Source organism: Musa acuminata, chromosome BXJ1-4 (assembly GCF_036884655.1).
Source record: "Musa acuminata AAA Group cultivar baxijiao chromosome BXJ1-4, Cavendish_Baxijiao_AAA, whole genome shotgun sequence".
Lineage (NCBI taxonomy): Eukaryota > Viridiplantae > Streptophyta > Magnoliopsida > Zingiberales > Musaceae > Musa > Musa acuminata.
Genome location: NC_088330.1, coordinates 38,411,425 through 38,432,374, shown reverse-complemented (window position 1 = coordinate 38,432,374; position 20,950 = coordinate 38,411,425). Strand labels below are relative to the sequence as shown.

Below are 20,950 nucleotides of genomic sequence, written 5' to 3'. Positions count from 1 at the left end.
CATCTCTTTCTTCTATTTTGACATACCTAAAGGTATAACAATTGATAACCTTCATCTAAATAATGGAGTGATTTGTTGTACACATTGGTATGAACTTGAAACTCTACTACTGTAGTGAATGTTAAATAATAATAATAATATTATTATTATTATTACTCATGTGGTATTTGATGCTGCCTTAAAAACAATGTTTTTTCACTTTAATTTTTCTTTTCATATAATACATATAAGCTTATGCAAAATTTTTCTTTTCAAAGGTAGTTAACATATATATTAAATTTATATAAATATTATTGTAGTTCATGTCTCTCAGTTGATTATTAATATTCTTCAATAATATTGTAGTATTTTTTTATAAATTAAAAACAGAAAATGGAGAAAATTACTTAATATATTAGTTAATTACTTAATATTAAGTAAATAGAGAAAATTAATTGATACTTCTACATTCTTCTTCTACCTTGACCCTTTTCTGTTCCCCACTCTCGCGGATGAGCATCGCTTTCCGGGGAGAGAGAGGTTGCAAGGAAGCTTGCGACGATGCGAGGAAGAGCCGCCTTCTTCTGCTTGGCGCGCCCCCGCCCTCTTCTTGCTCGCTGGAATTGTTCGTCGTTCTCCGCCTCGTCCCCTCAGGTTTCTCGCTTCCCTAAAATCCTACCAAGAAACTCTTCTCGTCTTCGATCGGTCCCCTCGTTCTTTCTTGTCTCCTTCTTCCTTGTGATCGGTGTCTCTTTTCTGGTCGTGCAGGATCTCTCGACGGTGGCCGCGTGCCCCTATTGTGGCTGTTGGAACTCGATAACGTAGCAGGTTTTCTCCTCATGCCCTTCTCAGTTACTTCTCTCCTTTGCAAGAATCTTTCTCACCCCAAAAACCCAGGCAAGAATCACTTCTCACCCGAAAACCCTTGCAAGAATCCTCTCTCACCTTGAAAACCGAATCCCTTCTCACCGCCGAAATTCTAGCAAGAAGTCCTTCCCTTCCCAGATCTCTCCCAAACACCTATCTAGAATCCCTTCCTTCCCTTCTTAGGTCACTCGCTCCGTGGAAATAAAGCAAGAGCGTTCTTCCTATACTCTCTGATCGGCGTCCCCGTTCTTGTCACGCAGGAACCCAGCCGAGGTGGTCGCTTGCCCTGATCGAATGAGCGCCTGTGTCTTTGATCCGTTTCCAAGCTTTTGGTAACCACCCTAACCAATTTGATTGATTTCCTCCTCCTTTCTTCTCTTTTGCATTTGAAATTCTATTATGATAAACATGTAGTTTTCTCCTTCAATTTTATTGCAAATATCTTGCAGAACATACATGATATACTTAGGTGAGAGAATGAGAAAGATATCCATTTTACATGTATTTAAATATATCAAGGGAAATGTGAGGAGGGTGCGTATCTATTATGATTGTTCGTCTCCTTGCAATGATCAACTTCTGACTGGGATAAGACTAGGCATCTACTGATTTAGCATTTTATGTGGGCAAAGATTAGGGCCTTGCATCTAAGTTCTTGTAATTAGAAAATTTAATGCATATATCCAAGCTTTAAAATATGGAATTATTCAGAACTTTGTAATAAAAAAGAGTTGTACTGAAATTCTTGGTGGTTGTCCAGTTATACAAATTAATATACTTTGTAAAACGTTTGGGTGTAGAGCATGTATCCAACATGTTGGTCGCTACATGTGCTAAGGAGTCGATGAAAAGACATAGATAGCACCATTAGGACTTTCAATGATAAATCGAGCTTCTACAGGATTTGGTGGCATATCACTGAGATGGTGGGAGCCATTTTGAATTTTCTTTTGTTGTATGTCATGTTTCTTTCAGGTTGAAAAAGTTCTTGATCATTCTTCTCTCTTTTACATTTTAATATTTCCATGAGTCACCCGATGGTGTGTTCAATTGATTATGCTAATATGTTTGCCCTGAGAAAATTAAACATGTTGCTACAATGAAACAAGAACTTGTCCGGTGCATGATTTATAAAAGGTAGATTAGTCTCGTGGGGGAGCATCAAATGAGACGGTTACTTCCTTTTAAAAAGATCTTGTAGTTTCCTTGAGATCATGGACAAATAATTCAAAAGGCAATTTGCCCCACTAAGTGCTGCTAACTTAAGTAGGACTTGGTTATTCTCAGGCCAGTGTTGCCGGTAAGTAGGGAACAAATGAGACCAGAGGATAACCTCTGAAATTATATCTATGATGAAGATTTGCTTTAGGAAACAATCACTTTCCAGAAGTTTGTACTATTTTTGTATGTCTTCAGCTAAGGTGCATCAAGTGCAGAACTGAAAGACCAGAGGTATGCTGCTTAGATTGCAGCTTAGATTGCAATTTGCAATGTATACAATGTGGTGATTATGTTAGTGCATCCTCACTTGTGCTTTGGCCCAAACCTGCATTAAGAAATTTCATCAACCAGCATTAAGTTCAATCTTCTGTTTTCGTATTAATGCTATCAGTTCAATTGACATTTTAGCATAAAATTTTCTAGCAAGGAATATATGATCTCTCTTTTATCCTATGCTTAGCAGCTAGGAATGACTGTCCTTATATTGTGAGTTCCACGACTTAAGTAGTTTTCTAATACTCAGGTTTAGGTATTGAGATTGAAACTTCATGCATTGTCTTTTCCAGAATTTGCCACAGCATAACATTGTGAGACAGTAGTATAGATGGCCAAGTTTAGGCTTAGGACATTGGCCATATGGAGGGAGAAATTGAAGAGAGTTTTATGGAAACGAAGAATGAGGTACTCTTTACAAATGTTTTCTGTGTAGGGATAATCACGGTTATGCATGTTCCTCACCTTTAGATCAAGATTCTGGATGTTAAGACTAATTGTTTTTAAAGAAAGTTTATTATGTCGGTTATTTGGTATTAAGCTTCTTAGTATAGGAGAAGTATATTATGTCATTATTTAAATATATTTCATTGTAGTGATGCACTTTATTCCATTATTCTCTTTATCTTTTTTCCTGTATGTGGTTGTTTTATATCGCCTATTGATTCTCATTGATGGATGTCTGACATAAAAAATTCAACTTAATGCTGATTATGATCAAAATTATTTATACTCTTCATGACATTTTAAATTCTATTATGCTATTTGAGATTCTGCATTATGCATTTATCAAAATTTTACTATCTATTTGTCACATTATGCTATTTCAGACGTCTTCATTTCAACTACTATAGAACCTTTGTTTAATAGGAGTAACTTCTCCTATGGTTACAGTGTTATTAAGCCCTTCTCATTACTTGATGAAGTATTCTTTCATTTTACTCTGTTTTAAAATATTTATCCTAAATTCTCATATTTACTTGCTTGTGCGTAAGTTTTGTATTAGGCAGTGATTTAAAAAGCGTTATGCGTCAAGTCCCGAAAATGTTCAAAACGCCAGGTGCTCATCTAAACGCTTGCCCGAGCAAAGCGAGAAACTCTGAAATATTAAAATATAAAAATATATAATATAATTGATAAATATGATTATATAAATAAAAATACGACATTAAACTACTGTTAACAGTAGTTGGAGGGGGAGAAAAGAACTGTTAAGAGGGGGAGAAAAAGTTATCGATTGTGGAACTTTCGAACGACAATTGCTGCGGTGGAGGAAGCTGCAGATGGCGGTAGCGGTAGTAGTGGAAGTTGTGGATGGCAATAGCGACAACGGTAGAAGCTATAGATGATGACATCATGGGTGGAGGAAGCTTCAAAGGTGTCCGTTGGTGGCGGAGGAAGCTATGATCTTCTCCCTCGATGATGGAAGGAGTTGCACACAGAAGCAGCGACAGCAGAAGGAAGTTGCGGGCAAAGGCTAGGCTATCAGACCTGTCCATTGGCGACAAAAGAAGCCTCGGTCTATTGCATTTGCGGCAAACCAAATGTAAAACTTTGTTTCGGTTGCTTCATTTAAATCAGGCGCTTACTTGAGGCACTCAACGCTTGGGTTCAGGCGAGCGCTCAGGCCACACCTCACTGAAGCGCGTCGCTTGGTCCACCTTGAGGCAGTTAGGCCTTACCTCCCCCAAGCACCTAGGCGAGCGCTCGAGCATCTATTTATAACCCATTGATACATGAGAGATTCAAATTTGTGATATTTTGTAATCTTGTCTTCATTATTACTTATTCACCGATGCAATTGTTTCTTACATTGTCACCTTTGTTAGACATGGATTTTAGTATAAACTTGGTTGATAAAGAAAATTCTGGCAATAGCTGGTATTATAGCCAACTTGTGATTTAGCTGGCTATTATAGAAAGAAAAATAAAAATGATAAAAATTATATAATTAAAGGTTAATTGTTGGATAGAATTATTTACCTGGTTCGTTGTTACTTGAAGAGTAAAATTTTAAAACAAATGCATACTTTGTAAGAACTTTTAATACATAATAAAAATATTTTCTAATGTTCATAAAATACATTTAAATATTAATAGTTTTTACAGTAATTTTACGTATTAAATAAAATTTATGTATTAAATAATAATAATAATAATAATAATAATAATTTTTATACAGTAAACACATCTTGATTGATAAAACACGTCAGTTAGATATTTAGTGATGCACTTTCTCAATAATAAGATTATAAGATAAATTTCTCATGATGGAATCGAACATGTTTGGTTTACTAATAACTATACATATATTTAAAAACTAATATGATAAATTACATCAATATCATTGATTTAATCTAAAAAATAAAAAAAAAATATTAATAACAATCACCGGAATGAACTTTAATTTCACTTTGAACCTTTTGTTATAGAATAATAACTTATTAAATAATAATATATTAATACATTAGTGACTTATTTTGTCTTTAGATGCGTGCTGGTAGTAATTTAGAATTATTTTTACATTTTATAAAATTTTGTTATTTTTACACTCTTAATACATTAGTGACCTTTAACATGATAGTGTTTATTAATAAGCATATGTGACCTGCTGCTTAAGTCATATATTTTTTCTAATTCTTACATTCTTAAGGTGTCGAATGTTATCAGTGGTTTGTCAAATGTCATATGGGATTTCGTAGTGATTTCAACATGTTTTGATTGTGGATATGATTAATCTTGATTCGAGTCATGTAAGCAATCACTTGCTTAAAAGGATAACTATTGTTGTCGCGATGACACAATTGTGAGTTGTCATGAATATGTAACTAAAATCAGATTATTTGATAATTGCAGGAGTCTTCAAAGAGAACTCTTAAAACAAATACATAATAAAAATATTTTTCTAATATTCATAAAATACAATTAAATATTAATAGTTTAATGTGAAATGATAATAAACACGGCATTAAAAAATAATAATATTTTGTATACGGTAAACACATCTTGATAAAACACGAAAGATATCTAGTGATGTATTCTCTCAATAATAAATGAAGAGATATTTTGTGAGATAAATTTCTCATGAAGGAATCAGAATCACTCTATATGCAAGGATACATAATCAATAATTTATTTGAAAAATAATGTGATAAAAATTACATCAAAAAAACTTAACAGTAACTTATTGTTGAAAAAAAATCATTCCCTCCACGAAAAAAAAAAAAAAGGCCACTATATTCCCCCTCTGTCAACTTTTTTGAAAGCCCATTTGTCATCCTGATCACTGCAACAAAGAAAAGAAAATTGTTACCTTTTCTTTCGTGATAATATTGAGCGAACAGGGTAAAATGACAAAATGTTTTCGTAACCAGTAAAACAGACAGACATTTTCTCTCGAATTAATGAATCAGATGAAGACCTTTTCGCTCAGTAGTTTTTGGGAATAGTTAAGAAAAGGCAGCAAATTGTCAGTAGTTTTTTTTTTTTTTTTTCTTCTTCCTTCTTGCAAATGCTGTAGTATTTGCCGCTGTATGTTTTTAGATAACTAGTCCCTAATCTACAAAATGCATACAACACTAGCTGAAGTAAATCTCAATGGCTTACTATGGAATAAATGAAATGACTTGGTGAAAAACTCTTAAATAGACACAGTACAGCAGCAAATATCCACACCAAATTTTCATCAAATCAGGTAACAGGATCCGTATCTCTTAAATTGAGCATCAAAAACATGTCTTAAATCATGACAATATGAAATCCAACTCGCTTTATTTTTAACTCTTAGATCTGCAAAAGAAAAATTATTTTGAAAAGTTCAACTATCTTAAGATTACCCACCCAACATTCGTACCTAACGTATCAAACCCAAACAAAATGGAACCAAATTGAAAATTAGGGCTTCAATAAAAATGTTTTGGAATCTAGCTAACCAAGTACATGACGAGGAACTTGTTTCAGGAACTGGGATCCTTCCATCTAGACATTTTTTCCGTCAGCCCACAATTCTTAGAAGGCTGGTTATCAACTGTAAATAAAAATCTGAAACATGGAAATACTAAGAAACATGCCAAAAGTATACAACTGGTTCACATGAAGTACCTGAAGAAGACTGGGGAAATGTTAGAGAAATCATCACCATACGATCTTTGCTTCTTAAGAAGTAGCCATCTCATATATCACTTCATAAAATCGCTTCATAATCTATCAAGCCAAAACAACCAAGGAATTGAGGTTAGGATTACGGTAAGGTTTCAGAATCTCATCTCACCACCGACGGAGCGTGAGAGACTGATAATGACTTCATGAAGACTAAAAGGCCTACTATAGCAAACATGGGACCTAGTTATCAACTGTAAATAAGAATCCGAAACATGAAAATAACACAAAAGAAAACCAACAATCATCCAAGAAACATGTCAAGTATCGATACCAGCAGATCGATTCAACTATAAACCAAGTACACAGTAGTTTCATGAAATGCTAAAGAAATCATCAAAATATGAATACAATGTAATTTATCTTTAGCTCGTGTAACTGCAGAAAGAAAAATAATTAAAAGGTTAATCATCTCAAATAACACCAACATTCCCACATAATCCATCAAGCCCATACAAAAAAGAAGAAAATTATCACAGTTAGGGTTTGGCAAGGTTTGCAAGTCTCACTTACCCTACGGACGATGGGGACTAATAATATCACTCCCCAACGATAAGACTAACAGATATTACGGCAGCATCATACATCCCCCGAATACAAACCAAATCTTCGTCGAATCAAGACGTAAGATCCTTATAACCTCGAATTTCTTGAAAAGCCCAAAATTCATGGGGCCTGGTTTTCAACTATAAATAAGAATCCGAACGATAAAAGCACCAAGAAACTAACAATCATCCAAGAAAGATATCAGATTGATTCAACTATGAAGTATTAGAAGTAGGTATGTGAAATGCTAAAGAAATCATCAAAAAATAAATCCAAGGTGATCTATTTATTGAAAAGGTTAACCATCTGATGTAACCCCAACATCGCTACATGATCTATCAAGTCCAAACAAAAAGGATAGGAACTAGCTAGGGTACATGGTACATGGTTTGGGCAAGGTTTCCGATTGGGTACTGCAATAACTCGATGAAGAATTATAGGCATAAAAGATCCATACGTTACAAATCAATTCTTCACCAAAACAAGAACCAAGATCCTTATGCCTCGGAATTTCTTGGTAAGCCCAAGATTCTCAGGGCCTGGTTATCAATTGTAATTAAGAATCAAGAAACATGCCGAAGTATAGCTACCAACAGATTGATTGAACTGTAATGTGAAGTATACAAAGTAGGTACGTGAAATGCTAAAGAAATCATCAAAATATAAATCCAATGCAACTTTAATCTTTAGCTAGAGAAATCCAATGAAAAGGTTACCATCTTATGTAAACCCCAGCATCGCTACATAATCTATGAAGCCCAAACAAAAAAGAAACGAATCAGAGAAAGGGATTGGGTAAGGCTTCGAAACCTCACATGCCCCACCGATAGTGGGGACTGCAATAACCCGATCAAGACTAACAGAGACTACGGCGGCAGAGATCCATGCATTACAAATCGAAACTCCGCCAAATCGAGAACCAGTATCCTCATATCTCGGAATTTCTTGATAAGCCCAAGATTCTCAGGGCCTGGTTATCAACCGTGAATAAGAATCTGAAACATGAAGACGCCAAGAAACTAACAATCATCCAAGAAACACGTCAAAGTATAGAAACCAGCAGATCGATTCAACTACATATGAAGCACACGAAATAGGTTTCCTCTATACTCAAGAAATCATCACCGAAGGAAAAAACAAAAATCTCCATGAACCGCAGTTCAGTTAACCATTTCATGTAACCCCAACATCGCTACATAGTCTATCAAACCCAAACACGAAAGAAAGGAATTAGGGTCAGAAGTAGGGTCGGGATTGGGAATCTCGCTTACCTCATTGTATGGACTCGTAATCCCAGTACTCCTTGGGCTGGACGACGCCGACATCGGTTTCGCCTTGGACATGGAGGTCCGGTTGCCGACCTCGCGGACCTTGATCTGGACACGAGGATCGACGACCAACGACGGAAGCGGCAGGGGCGGAGGCGGAGGCGGAGGCGGAGGCCAACCCTTCGGAGACGGCTAGGAGCTCCACCGCTAGGAGGTCGGCGACGAGGAAATGGCGATCAAGCGCATCTCTTATTCACACTCCCTCATCTTCATCTCGCGGGTTAAATGAAACGAGCCATCTTGACAGATCCAAATCTACCTGCCTTTCCATACTCACTACCCGTCCGCCGACCCTCAGAAAGCTACCCAGAGTAAGGAGGGGCACCCAGCTGTGGGGTCACACGTATGTCCCACCGAGTTAGCGTAATGACCATTCCGGTGTTTAGAAGCGTACAACACCGCAAAAATGTTGGATCCAACGGTGGATAACTTAGTATGGAAGATATTTGTAATTTTACCTTTAAGTAAAAGGAATTAGTCCAGCATTAGCGATGGTGATGGGTGCGGCACTCACAAATCTGGATCGAACCCAAACCCAATGGGTATCCATTTCTCCTACAAATCCATCAGACGGAGACACGTCCATAAGAATTCATGAGCGTTCCATGCTCTGGAGCATCGACACTTGGGCCCGAACGCAAACAGATGGCGTGCAGAATTCAAAGGAAGTCGAGAAACATCCCCCCGCCCACTGGAGCATCGACGCGTGCGGACGACGCCACTTCCCAAGCCCGCGTCGCGGGGGCTGTCGACGACGCTGATCACGCGTTCTTTCGCCCGTGCACCTCGCTGCAGAATAAGAGACGCTTCCTCCACAACCAGGGACGGCAACTCTTCTCTTTCTCTCTCGTCGGAGGAAGAGAAGAGGGGAAGGGACTTAGGATGGCGTGGTGGGAGCGGGTGGTGGTGTTCCCGACGCGTCGAGTGTGGATCGGCGTCGCCACCCGTCTCGGCGTCCAAAGGACCGGTAAGGTCTCTCACCCATGCGCCATGGATGGCCTGATTCATCCATCCGGGCTTCTGACGCTCTGCCGCCTCCCATGAACAGGGCTGAAGAAGCTACGGAAGGAGGTGAGGACGTGCGAGTACGAGGACGTGCGCGTCATGTGGGAGATCCTGCGCAAGGCCGACTCCAAGACCGGACGGCGTCCTTCGCCGGCGGGCAGGGCGATCCAGCGGCGGGGGCGGAGGCGGAGGCGGAGGCGAGGGCACGGCGACATCTGGGCCTCCCTCTTCGATTGGGCTCCTTGTTGCCTCTGTCGCAACTTGTGATTCGGTCCATCGCGCCGCCGCTCCCCGCCTTCTCTTCTCGGTTGCGTTGGCCGCCTGTACATAAAGAAACGCTGCTGTCACGTACTACGTACCATAGAATGGAGAGAAGAAAGCCCCGCTCCGCTCGCTCGTCTTCTATGGCTCCCACACTGTTCAACCTCGATCAAAGCTAGTCATGTTCTTATTAACGGCGATGTGGCAATCGAGTCAAGCGAAGCTGTAACGTATCGTGTTACGTTAGCATCCTACATGGCTCTCTAACCCCACGTGTCGTCGATATTTCAGGAGGATCCATTTATTATTATTATTTTTCAATCAACAAATAAAGCAAATCAATTTTGAATTAAGTAGGATTTAAAATTCCCAAATCATCATCGATCGGTTCAGAGATGGCATGCCGAGGCTTCTATTAGGCTTTTACTGGGCCTGTGGTTGGGTTATGAAGCAGTAGAGCCCATGTTGTGAAAAGATGAGATGTGGTGGATGCATTGTTGTAGCTCAATGCATCAAATCAAAATGTTATTTTCACATGATCGAGATAGAACCCATATGAGGTGGTGGCTCAATGCAATCCATAAGCATTAGTTCCTGCCACGGAGTTGATGATATTTTCTTCCCTCTCAAATTCAACTTGATAGTGAGTTTTGCATAGCTTCGATAGCGTCCCGTTGCTCATCCATCCTTATCATCACATCATTCCTGATGCAAATAATGTCCAAGTGTCCCTCTCTCGACGCTGATGAAATTAGCTTGTCAAAATAGTGAAGTCAGTGCTCGGTTGCACGTTCATGTTCCCTTCCCCAGCCGCTCGGATTAAGCTGTTATTTTCTGTAAGTCTCATGAGATGGATGTCTTCTTCTTCTTCTTTGATCAAGTAGCACCCACACTCTGATTTGAAATATCTTCAATCTATGACCATCGTCTCAATTTATCCCTTACTATAATAATAATAATAATAATAAATATCCTTCCATTTGATTAACCAATTTTAAGCATAATTAAAAACCCGAATTTTATTTATTCTCAACTTAAAAAAAAAAAAAAACAAAGTGGACTTACTTAAATCTGTGCAGCAGAAGATTCAAGCTCACAGCACCGATTAGAAGTTTCCTGCATCTTCTTCCAGTTCCTGAGTCTGGGCATAGAGAAAAGAAGGTTACAAACTTACAAGTGGAGCTGATGGTGATGCGTCATTTTCTTATGCTTGATGATTGTTGATGTATCGATCGGGGAGATAGAATAGTAAGGAGTGATGCACATCGAGACTCACAAGTGGACAAGCTGGTGATGATCTTTCTTCTCAATATGCATGCATTAAAAGGATAAAAAATTGTAGGTCATACTTGCAGAGAGAAGGGAAGGCCACAGAACAAACGGACGATGCGGATAGAAATGCAATATGCCTGCCGACTCCAGTCTTATCACCATGCAGGATTTGAGAGGAGACCTACCAAGTGTCCACCGGACCCCGCCGTGGTCACTGCACCAAAGAGACAAAGAAATAGAGACTTAATGATTAGATGTTGCGTGGTCTGCCTGTTGCCGGTCATCAACACGAGACAAATTTGCATCCCCCCCGAAGCTCTCACGGCCACTGCACACTTGTCATCACCACCACCGTGATCGTCCAGAGGTCAGAGAGATATATTGATCGAAAGCAAGACAAAAAAGCTTTAGCCCACGGCCGCACCTGTGTGAAAAATTGGAAGGATGGATGGGTGATGATGATGGTTTGTTTGCATGACATGTAGTCGTCATCTGATGGTGGCATGCATGATGGTGTTCTCGAGCTACCATGGCATTGGTTTTGTTCTTATCCCAAGCTGTCACGCTGCACTTCAAGGTTGTGGAGTTGGGAGCCAGTGGATTGTTGTGGTTGATTGCAAGCTGGGCTTTTGACAAGTTGGCCACGCTGCCCGTTCTTCCTTCCCTCCGGTGCTTATACTTTTCGGCCATGGAGAGCTGGCTCTCCTTGTCCGATCTCCTCTTCCCGGCGTAGGGATTGCCCCTCCGCACAGAAACCAGCGAGAGAGGTGCGGTTTTCGCGCTTCCGAGTCAGTCGAGGAGGATCTTTGTGTACTTGCCTTCTGATGATGCCAACAGTTTTACCATTTGCTGCAGTGAGTGTCTCAAGATAAGCCCTTCAAAGTCTGCGGAAAGGAAATGGACAGGATGTGAAGGGGGAACATAAGATTGGACGCTGACATCGAGCAGACTTTGATGAAGGAAATTTTGGGGGGATGGGTAGACGTACAAGTGTGATCAAGCACCAGACTACGATGGGTGCCGTGGAGAATTCAACGCTTAAATATCATGATGCTGCAAAAAATAGAAGTTGAAATCAAGCTACTAATTAATGGGACCATGCGACAGACAGGTGGGACATCACAGTCCTTTGTGTTGGCTTTTTATACCATGCCATGTTTCCTCAAAAACGTTGACAAGCTACAATGATTGTTGCAGGAAAGCTACTCGTGGTGACCCACCAGGACATAAACATGACTAAAATAATAGAGCGAGGCTGCTGAGAGTTCAATTACAAGTCGCAAGTTAAGAGATTACCATACCACAATATTTCCGATACTAGCTAGGGAAGGAAATTTTTGGATCGAGATGGATGTTGAAGTACTCACTCACTATGCTAATCCGAAAGCACAAATTACCTGCAGAGAGATAAGAAGAGAAGCAAGAAGACATTACCAAACTCTCTTCCGGATGAAAACTGTGTAGCAGAAGTAACAAGAGTATTATCCTGCAGTCCGTCACTCTCAAGAGGTTGTCAAGGTGTTCGAAATCGTTGGCTCCAAGTCGAGATGCTCTTTGTCCCACTCATAGAATGTCAGAGTCCGTAGACATGTTTTCCTGTTGTTGCTTGGAGTTTCATGTAATGTGATCAAGGATGAGTACACGAAGAAATTATGATCTGCTCGAGTTAATCTTATCCTCGAGTTGGGCGCACCAACTCCTGTCTTTTTCTTTCCGTGTCATTATAATTACTCAGTCGATGCTTACGATCTACTGTATGCACTAGATCGAATCGGTGAGACAAATGCATCGAGCTGCAAAATCCGTGCTTCCTGGGAGACGTATCATGCATGGTCCAAACATCTCTTGCTCCATGAGCACCAGACCTACCATTCTCCGAGGCAGACCAGACCACAGACCAAAGCCATCCACATCCACATCCACTGGAAAACTGATGCAGAGATGAAGGAAGCACATTTTGTCCGAATCCCACCTCGGCCGCATGAGCTACAAGCCTACAAGAACTGCAGTAATTGGTGGGGGTCTCCGTGCCGAGAAACAGCCAAAGACATCGCTGACATCTGAAACCTTGCAACAGTCGCTGAAGGTTTAAATCATTGGTGCCCCATTTTCTCTTTTTTTTTTTTTGTTTGCCAAGTGAGAGGGAGAAGGAACAGCAGAGAGAGAGACACATCTCCTCCAACCTTAAACAAACACCAGAATCTTCTCGAGCCACTCCACCACCCTTTTGTTAACCCTTTCCCTGGTCAACTCGTCTCCTCTGAATCTCGAATCCTCACATGTTCCATACCTCGCAGGTGCTGAGCAACCCGTAGCGGTCCAATTGCCGCAGCTTTGCTGGCCTCACTTGCCATGGCTACTGCTCCACAGCCATCGGCATCATATTATATTCACGTATCAGAATTTAGAGTCGCACAAGACATGTGGAGCTGGTTGGTGGTTCCGCGTGTCGTTCGTCGGTTCACGGTCTTCGAAGCACGACGCTGGTGCCGGCGGAGGGCGACAGAATCCGGTGGACGCGAATATTATGGAGACCGCTATCTTCTTGTCGTCCTTCACTTGCATGTGATTAGCCATGGCTTCGACACTAGATTAAGCTGGCTGTGTCTCTGAATATTTCAGCAATAATGACCTGCTGCGTCCTGTAATGGTCGCCACCGGTCGGACTGGCACCGGATCACAGCTTCGGTCGATCAGGTTTCTCGGAGAAACCGAGACAGGTAGCGACAGATCCGCCGCTGCGGTCTTCTGGTCGGAGAACATGAGCTAGCACGAGGAACAAGTCCCCCTTGCTTGGCTAACCTCACATGGTGGAAACACCATGCCGTTTACTTGGTTTTTGCAGATGTGATGTTGTTGTGGTCCTCGATCGTCTCTCACTGCTCTCACCATGTCTTCATCTCGTTTTCCGGACCGGAAAGAAGGGTAACTTTCCCGACGATGACATTGTAAACCATGCAAAATGATGCACCGAAAGCAGAAGGTGGTGGCGGATGCAAAATGATGAACTGGATGTCGATGGACGACATACCCCCAAGGCCAATTAGACCGTTGCAAATTCCCATCTTAATGGATATTCTTATTGCCCTAAATCAATGCGTCGGCTGTGTGGTATCATCCATCCATCCAAACATTTGTGACAAGATATGCTGGTGTAAACAACTTTTCTAGCCATGGCCTCGGGGCCGACGCGGCTTGTTCGGGGGTCCGAATGGCGGGGATCTTGCGTGGCGATCCTCGAGGTCTCTCGACGATCGGGCACAGTGGTCGGGTCGGGATGTCGCGTCGGGTGGAGAGCTTTGCTGCAGCGTCGGGAAGAGGCGACGTCGTCTTACACCTGCACACAGGTCGGGTCGGAAGTTCGGCCCGTCCCCTCCGACGATCAAGTCAGTGACGTAGAGGGGGTTTTGGAAGAGGGAGTACCTCTATATGTGTTGTGTCTGTCTTTTTTTCCCACTTTTTCGTTTAGAACTCTTGGGTATTTATAGATGAGTTTGATGTTACCTGATGTGGCTGCCTGCAGGAGCAGGATCATACCTCCGATGACATCTGGCATTGCCACTAGGATTGCGTGGAGAACCGGCTGCCGTAGGGTATGGGCGAGCCTCGGTCGACGTCCCTCTCTGCCTCGATTGAGCGCGCGGGGTCAGACGGTGGAGTCGTTGACTGGGAGCGGGTGACGCTGGCGCATATCAAGTCGGCGTTAATGTCGACGTCAGGGCGCATTACGTCGCCATTTTTACCCTTATCAAGATATATGACTCCGATGGCTCTTTGATCTTTATCCAAAAAAATGATGCCAATGTGAGTCCAACCTGATTTGACTTGGAGCTTTGACTGCTAAGTTGAGTTACGAGGGTAGGGCCAGTATTAGATTGGGATCGAAGCAGATCGACCGATCCGAATTGGACCTGATTTAGATTGAGAATCGAAATTTGGGGATTGATGGCATCTCTGAGCACATCGAGAGGACTCGACCATCGAACGATGCTCGTGGAGCTCAGACAGGTGAGAGATTAGATATGATTAGGTTGAAGGATGTGGCTCATCATGTTCACATATCATTTCCACGGACGGAATTTGGTACGTCGACGGACCCTACGCCAGGACAAGAAAAAGGCGAGAAGGCGAAGGGTAGGGTGGGGAGGGGAGGGGAGGGGGAGGGGGAAGAAAGCCAAAAGACACAGCACAAGAAACAAATAGGTGGGCCCGACCAGGAAGATCCAAATGGTAAACTGGCGATGGAATATGGAACGTGGGAGATCAGACGAGGTGGAGCTGACAAATTCAGTGACGCAGCAGCAACCACCGTACCCAAATCCATACCTGACTAACCCTTAAGCTACTCGGATCGGAATGTTTTTACCTTCTTTGGTCTCTCGGTTAACTAAGGTAGGGTGAATGGGTGGGATGCGTGGGTAGAAACAAATGATGGGGAGGTCATCCCCAATCATTGCCCCACCATCTGACTCGAAACGCCTGCAATCAATTCCAAACCCCACCCTCGACCCCTCCTCAACGAACGGCTGCCGAAGGAACAGCGTCCGCATACGTTACCCCGCTTCAACCAACTGGCAAGCTCATGTGGAATGGGGAAACCACCAAACACGTAAAGAAGCTCTGCGGTTCGCCAAAGTACGAGGAAGCGCCAGCGAGCCTCCGTCAATCTCGTGGCAGATGGCGTTCGGTGCTCTGCCGCAATCACTGGCAAATCATTGACTGGGTTTGTCACGTGCCCCACCCTCCCCCTCCCCCTCCCCCTCCCCCTCCATCATGATATTATATGATGCGCCGTTAAACGCCGCCTCGCCGCCCACGTGGCAACAGAACCGTGGCTGAGCTCGGCGTCTCCACGTAGCCAGTGGCGCCCTTCGTGCCACGCCGCCTCCTATGTCGCTCGTCCGTTGAACTACCCATCCCTCCATGCTATGCATGTACATCATCATACCGTGGATCTATATGTCATGCCAAAAATGCCAGAATGTATGCGTGCATATTAGCATAAAGTCATAGCATGGTATATGAGCAAGCAATAATGGCATGGAGATGGATGATGGATCCACCTGCGACGCAGGAAGACGGCAGAGGGACCGCGCAGTCACAGCCGCCATTTCTATTCTGAAACACTCTCCCCCACCCCACTACCCTGTTTTTATATACATATATTAACAGCTATATATGCACACCGCTCTCCGTTCTATTCTGTTCTGTTCTGTTCTGTTCTGTCTGCTCTCTGTGATTGATGAGCTACAAAAGGAGGGGAGTAAGGAAAGGGATTCTAAAGCGAGAAGTAACCCTTCACTTCACCTGCCTTTCTCTCTCTTCACCTCCCCACCAGTATAAATAGCCCCCCACCGTCGCTCCCCTTCATTTTATCCTCAGTTACATGCTTCGAAGTTCCACGGTAATTTCCCCAATATAGTTAGGAGTGCCCAGAGTCATCTATATATAAATCAGAAGAAAGAGAGACGCAGAGAGTTGAGCATATCCTCGTTAGCCAACAGAGAGAGAGAGAGAGAGAGAGCTGATTTGTCTTCTCTGTTCTGTTGAGTGCTGCGAAGGTGATTGAGTTCAGTGAGAGAGAAGAGGATAGAAAGACCAAGGCATTGATCTCTTTTAGCATCATCATTATCGGCTATCATAGCTAGCTGGTATAACGTGGGTTGTAAGGGAGGAAAAGGGAGAGAGAAATGGAGATGATGGAGACGATGGCGGCGGCGGTGGAAGGAGGAGTGGTAGTGATCAGGGAGTACGAGGCGGAGCGGGACAGGGTGGGAGTGGAGGCTGTAGAGCGAAGGTGCGAGGTAGGGCCCAGCGGCGGCGGCATGTCCCTCTTCACCGACCTGCTCGGCGACCCCCTCTGCCGCGTCCGCCACTCCCCTCCCTTCCTCATGCTGGTCCGTACTCCCTTCTTCATCTTCTTCGTCTTCTTCTCCAACTTAATAATTCGTTTGTCCTTTTTTTTCCTCTTTTTTTTTTCCTGCTAAATTGTTACCACCACCACCACCCCCCCACCCCCCAGTTGATCGACCCACCCCTCGTGTCATTTCCTACTCCCTGTGAGTAAATTCTCATTGTTGTCCAAAGGTAGCGGAGGTGATATGTGGGTCGGAGAGCAGGGAGATCGTTGGGATTGTGCGCGGGTGCATCAAGACCGTGGCCTGCGGCGCCCGGAAGCCCCACCGCGGCTCCAGCACTACCACCGCCCCCTTAACGTCCCTCGCGAAGCACCACACCGCCCCTTCCCCCATCTATGCGAAGGTCGCGTACCTCCTCGGCCTGCGCGTCTCCCCCGCCCACCGGTAACTCTCACCACCCACCTCTTGATGGTTAATCTCAATCGCAAAAGCCTAATGAACTTTGGTGTCGATCGACAGACGACGAGGGATCGGGTTGAAGCTGGTGGAGAGGATGGAGGAATGGTTCAAGGAGAAGGGGGCGGAGTACGCGTACATGGCGACCGAGAAGGACAACGAGGCTTCCATCCGCCTCTTCACGGGGCGGTGCGGCTACTCCAAGTTTCGCACCCCGGCCATCCTCGTGCAACCGGTGTTCGCGCACCGCCTCACCCTCCCCCGCGCCATCGCCATCGTCCGCCTCCCCGCTGCCGACGCCGAGGCCCTGTACCGCCGCCGCTTCGCAGCCACAGAGTTCTTCCCGCGCGACATCGACGCCGTTCTCGCCAACCCGCTCTCCCTCGGCACCTTCCTCGCCGTCCCCGCTGGCTGCGCCGCGGCGGCCAGGTGGGAGGGGGCGGACGCCTTCCTGGCGGACCCGCCGTCGTCGTGGGCGGTGGCGAGCGTGTGGAACTCCAAGGAGGTGTTCCGGCTCGAGGTGCGGGGCGCGGGGCGGTGGCGGCGGGCGCTGGCGCTGGCGAGCCGGGCGGTGGACTGGGCGCTGCCGTGGCTGCGGATCCCGTCGGTGCCCGACCTGTTCCGGCCGTTCGGGATGTACCTTATGTACGGGCTCGGCGGGGAGGGCCCCGCAGCGGCGGCGTACGCGCGGGCGGTGTGCCGGCACGCGCACAACATGGCGCGGACGGACCCGGGGTGCCGGGTGGTGGCGGCGGAGGTGGCGGCGTGCGAGCCGCTCCGCGAGGGGATCCCCCACTGGAGCCGCCTCTCGTGCGCCGAGGACCTGTGGTGCGTGAAGCGCCTCGCCGAGGAGTATAGCGACGGCGCCCTCGGCGACTGGACCAAGGCCCCGCCGCCGCCGACCATCTTCGTGGACCCCAGGGAATTCTAAAGCCGACGGCGGCGCTTCGTCCTCGCCGTAGCCAGGTTTACCTCGCTCGTTAGCATCTGCCTATCGTAACGGTGGGACCGGGACATCCGTTTTGTAAAGTGGCGTGGCCTTTCTATAACGTTTTCTGTTCTCTTTCGAGATTTTGGCAACTGTTGGGAGAATGAAAGGGACTGAGATATGGATGAAAGGGTGGGGGATAAAAGCGGGGATTGAGTGTGGAAAGATGTGGATGAAACCTATCTTCTTTTCTTTCTACCTTTCTTTTTTTCCTCTCTCTTTCTCTCTCTCTCTCTCTCTCTTCCTCTTTCTACCGCTTCTTTATCTTTGTCCTTTTTAAGAGGGAATTTCTCTAGCTTCAGATCTTATGCTCTCTTTTCTGGATGGTGATATGACATTTGTTCCAATACGTTCTAACTCCTCTGGTACTTTGTTGGTGCCCTGTGGATTTAAAGTTAAGGATTCAGATATGGCATCGAGGGGTTGAGATCGTGCTACAGCACTCACATACCGGTCTTTTTGAGCTATGATCTAGCAATTTGCATCACGTGCTCCCTCACTGGATGCTTCGGATCTCGATGGAAAGGCAGGTGATCGGCTCTCGCCCGTCCCCTTAGGCGGAATAATTGGACGTCACCTCCACAAAGATTCGATTTATAATATGATTTCGGTCAAAAGGAAATCGAGGGAAGATCCTAATATCTCCTCTCTTTTCAGCTTGCCTATGCATTCTTGGAATCACTTATAATGAGTTCAGCTCATTAATAGAACACACAAGGAGTTGGTTTTCAATAACTTCTTGCTCCATATGAATATTTGCTAACTATAAAAACACTTGTTTCTAATCGATCTGATTTTTATCTGAAAAAGAACAATTGCGAAGATACTGGTATTTATTCCCCCTATTTCTTGGTTTGACTTTTAATCATGAGCTTCTTTTATGTTTCTTGTGAATAATAGATTGAAATTGTTTTTTGTCTAATTCAAAAACAAAAAGCTTACTTATATTAGAAGTCATGCAAAGATAACTTATAAAGAAGCCTAATTGCGATTCAGAAAACAGAGTTTTAGGAGTAATTTTAGCTTGTTAATTATAAAAGAAACAGTACCTGGAAAGAATATGAAGCTTCCCCTTTTTTCTTTACTTTTTTTTGCTAGCACCGACGATGATGTGTCCGACCTATCAATGAACAAACACATTTAAGTCAGGTAATGGTCGATGCTGGTTAAAAAATCACAAGCAAGATTTTGGGCAGCACACGTTACGTTCCTCAGATAAGTTTGAAGATAGTTGGGGTCTGTTCTCTATATAACATGAGTAGGGAATGTTTCTAAATATAAGCTGTGATGCCACACTTCTCCCACAAGTTAGAACTTGATAGAAAGAGGTCCAACTGATGTTTATTTTCTATGCCACTAAATCACTTTCTGTGAAGCCAAACCCCTCCACATACCACAACATATCAGATGTTCAAGTCGCAGTGCAACTTGTAATATGTCTAAACAACAAAATCCAATCACGGCACACTACGGTCCCAACATCTCACGCTAATATGAAGAAGAAGGGTATACCGATTTGGCTGTTTGTCGTGAAGTCTATGGCATGTTAGCTTGTGCGAGATATAGAAGAATCACGTCATCAAGAAGCCAAAGTGAAGGATTGATTACTCACCGTTTAGGTTTCTGGTGTTTCCTTATGTATGACAGGATAGTCACAGGGACTTACTTGCAGATATGAGACTTTTTCTTCTGGCATTAGGATCGTCTGCCAAATGAAATTGTGATGGCAGATGGTAGTGAGAGATTTTTGGTTGGTTGTTTGTGGCCTCAGGCGAATTCATTAAGTACAAATATCTAAGAAGATAAGAGAAGAAGCTAGTGCCATCTAGAAACCAGAAGCGAAGGGACTAGTCACTGATTGTTATGTTGGTGTTTCCTCAATAATGTACGACAGAACAGTAACAAAAATTGTAGATATGCAACTCAACCGCTGGTTTTAGGAGTATCTACCATATGATATTGTGATGAATGGAGAAAAGAGTTGAGATGAACAGGAAAATGATCATCCGAAATTAACTGAGAATCTATTACTAGTGTTTATCGATAAGAGAGTCTATCACACTTGAAACACGGCCATTGATGACAAAAACGCATTCATCAACTTTCTCTGGTAACTATATAAAGCAAATGCATCAACACAGAGAGAAGATGACGACAATATTTAGCTATTCAATTTTGGGTTTCGTCAAAATGTAGCAAGTACTACTTGGTCATAGATCCCTTGAATTGCTTGCTGGTCATGTACAACCAGTAAAATCATGCTCCTATTGCCGTTGAGGTCTCATGCTATGCTGCAATTATGATCTTTATTGTATGATCTTTATTGGCGGTACCCAAGACAGTAAAAAAAGATGCAGCTTCACTTCACTGCAATGTTCTTCCTGGCATGATGCAAAAAATGTGCAAGTTTCATCCCAAGTTCTACATCAGATGCGGAGTTTCCGGATACTTTGTTTAAGTCAACAAACCTAAAAGCCCGATTCTTAAAAGCATATATCACTAAGTGAATGGTGACTCGACTCCATAGCCTGGAATCAGGGATAGGGTAGCATCCTTTACGCATAACAAAGAATATATGGAGACCACAACAACTCATTCCGTCATCATCATCGCATACCTTTGGAACGAGTTAGGAGTACCGAAGGAGGGACACTGGAATGGGGGTGGCTTTGAATAAGAATAGGCGACTTTGGAAAAGACCAACTTTTTCTCACTCTTAATTCCATATTTCTAAAAAG

The 20,950-nt window shown here is 43.7% G+C and overlaps 1 protein-coding gene and 3 long non-coding RNA genes across 7 annotated transcripts; 2 read left to right on the top strand and 2 right to left on the bottom strand.

Annotated features, from left to right (window-relative positions):
* The first annotated feature begins 468 nt into the window (after positions 1-468).
* LOC135665125 (uncharacterized) lies at positions 469-5,045 on the top strand. Its single transcript, XR_010509128.1, has 3 exons — positions 469-633; positions 748-807; positions 1,107-5,045. It is a non-coding gene; the product is annotated as an uncharacterized LOC135665125 (long non-coding RNA).
* A 412-nt stretch (positions 5,046-5,457) lies between these two features.
* LOC135665134 (uncharacterized) lies at positions 5,458-9,681 on the bottom strand. Of its 2 annotated transcripts, XR_010509130.1 has the most exons (4): positions 8,831-9,681; positions 8,316-8,701; positions 6,442-6,543; positions 5,458-5,626 (listed from the first exon to the last, which is right to left on the bottom strand). It is a non-coding gene; the product is annotated as an uncharacterized LOC135665134 (long non-coding RNA). The 2 variants fall into 2 exon arrangements; XR_010509129.1 differs by having other exon boundaries at positions 8,316-9,673.
* Positions 9,682-10,075: 394 nt separating this feature from the next.
* On the bottom strand, positions 10,076-19,965 carry LOC135665147 (uncharacterized). 2 transcript variants are annotated; one of them, XR_010509138.1, is made up of 6 exons: positions 19,825-19,965; positions 19,262-19,332; positions 11,899-11,963; positions 11,335-11,794; positions 10,988-11,238; positions 10,704-10,779 (listed from the first exon to the last, which is right to left on the bottom strand). It is a non-coding gene; the product is annotated as an uncharacterized LOC135665147 (long non-coding RNA). The 2 variants fall into 2 exon arrangements; XR_010509135.1 differs by having other exon boundaries at positions 10,076-11,238.
* Positions 16,096-18,513, top strand: LOC103982922 (probable N-acetyltransferase HLS1). Of its 2 annotated transcripts, XM_065177131.1 has the most exons (4): positions 16,096-16,807; positions 16,998-17,119; positions 17,153-17,212; positions 17,288-18,513. In XM_065177131.1, the coding sequence occupies exons 1-4, from the start codon at positions 16,601-16,603 to the stop codon at positions 18,153-18,155; spliced, it is 1,257 nt and encodes a 418-aa protein (XP_065033203.1). In that variant the 5' UTR covers positions 16,096-16,600; the 3' UTR covers positions 18,156-18,513. The 2 variants fall into 2 exon arrangements, with proteins under 2 accessions (XP_065033203.1, XP_009398287.2); XM_009400012.3 differs by having other exon boundaries at positions 16,105-16,807; positions 16,998-17,212.
* Positions 19,966-20,950: the final 985 nt, after the last annotated feature.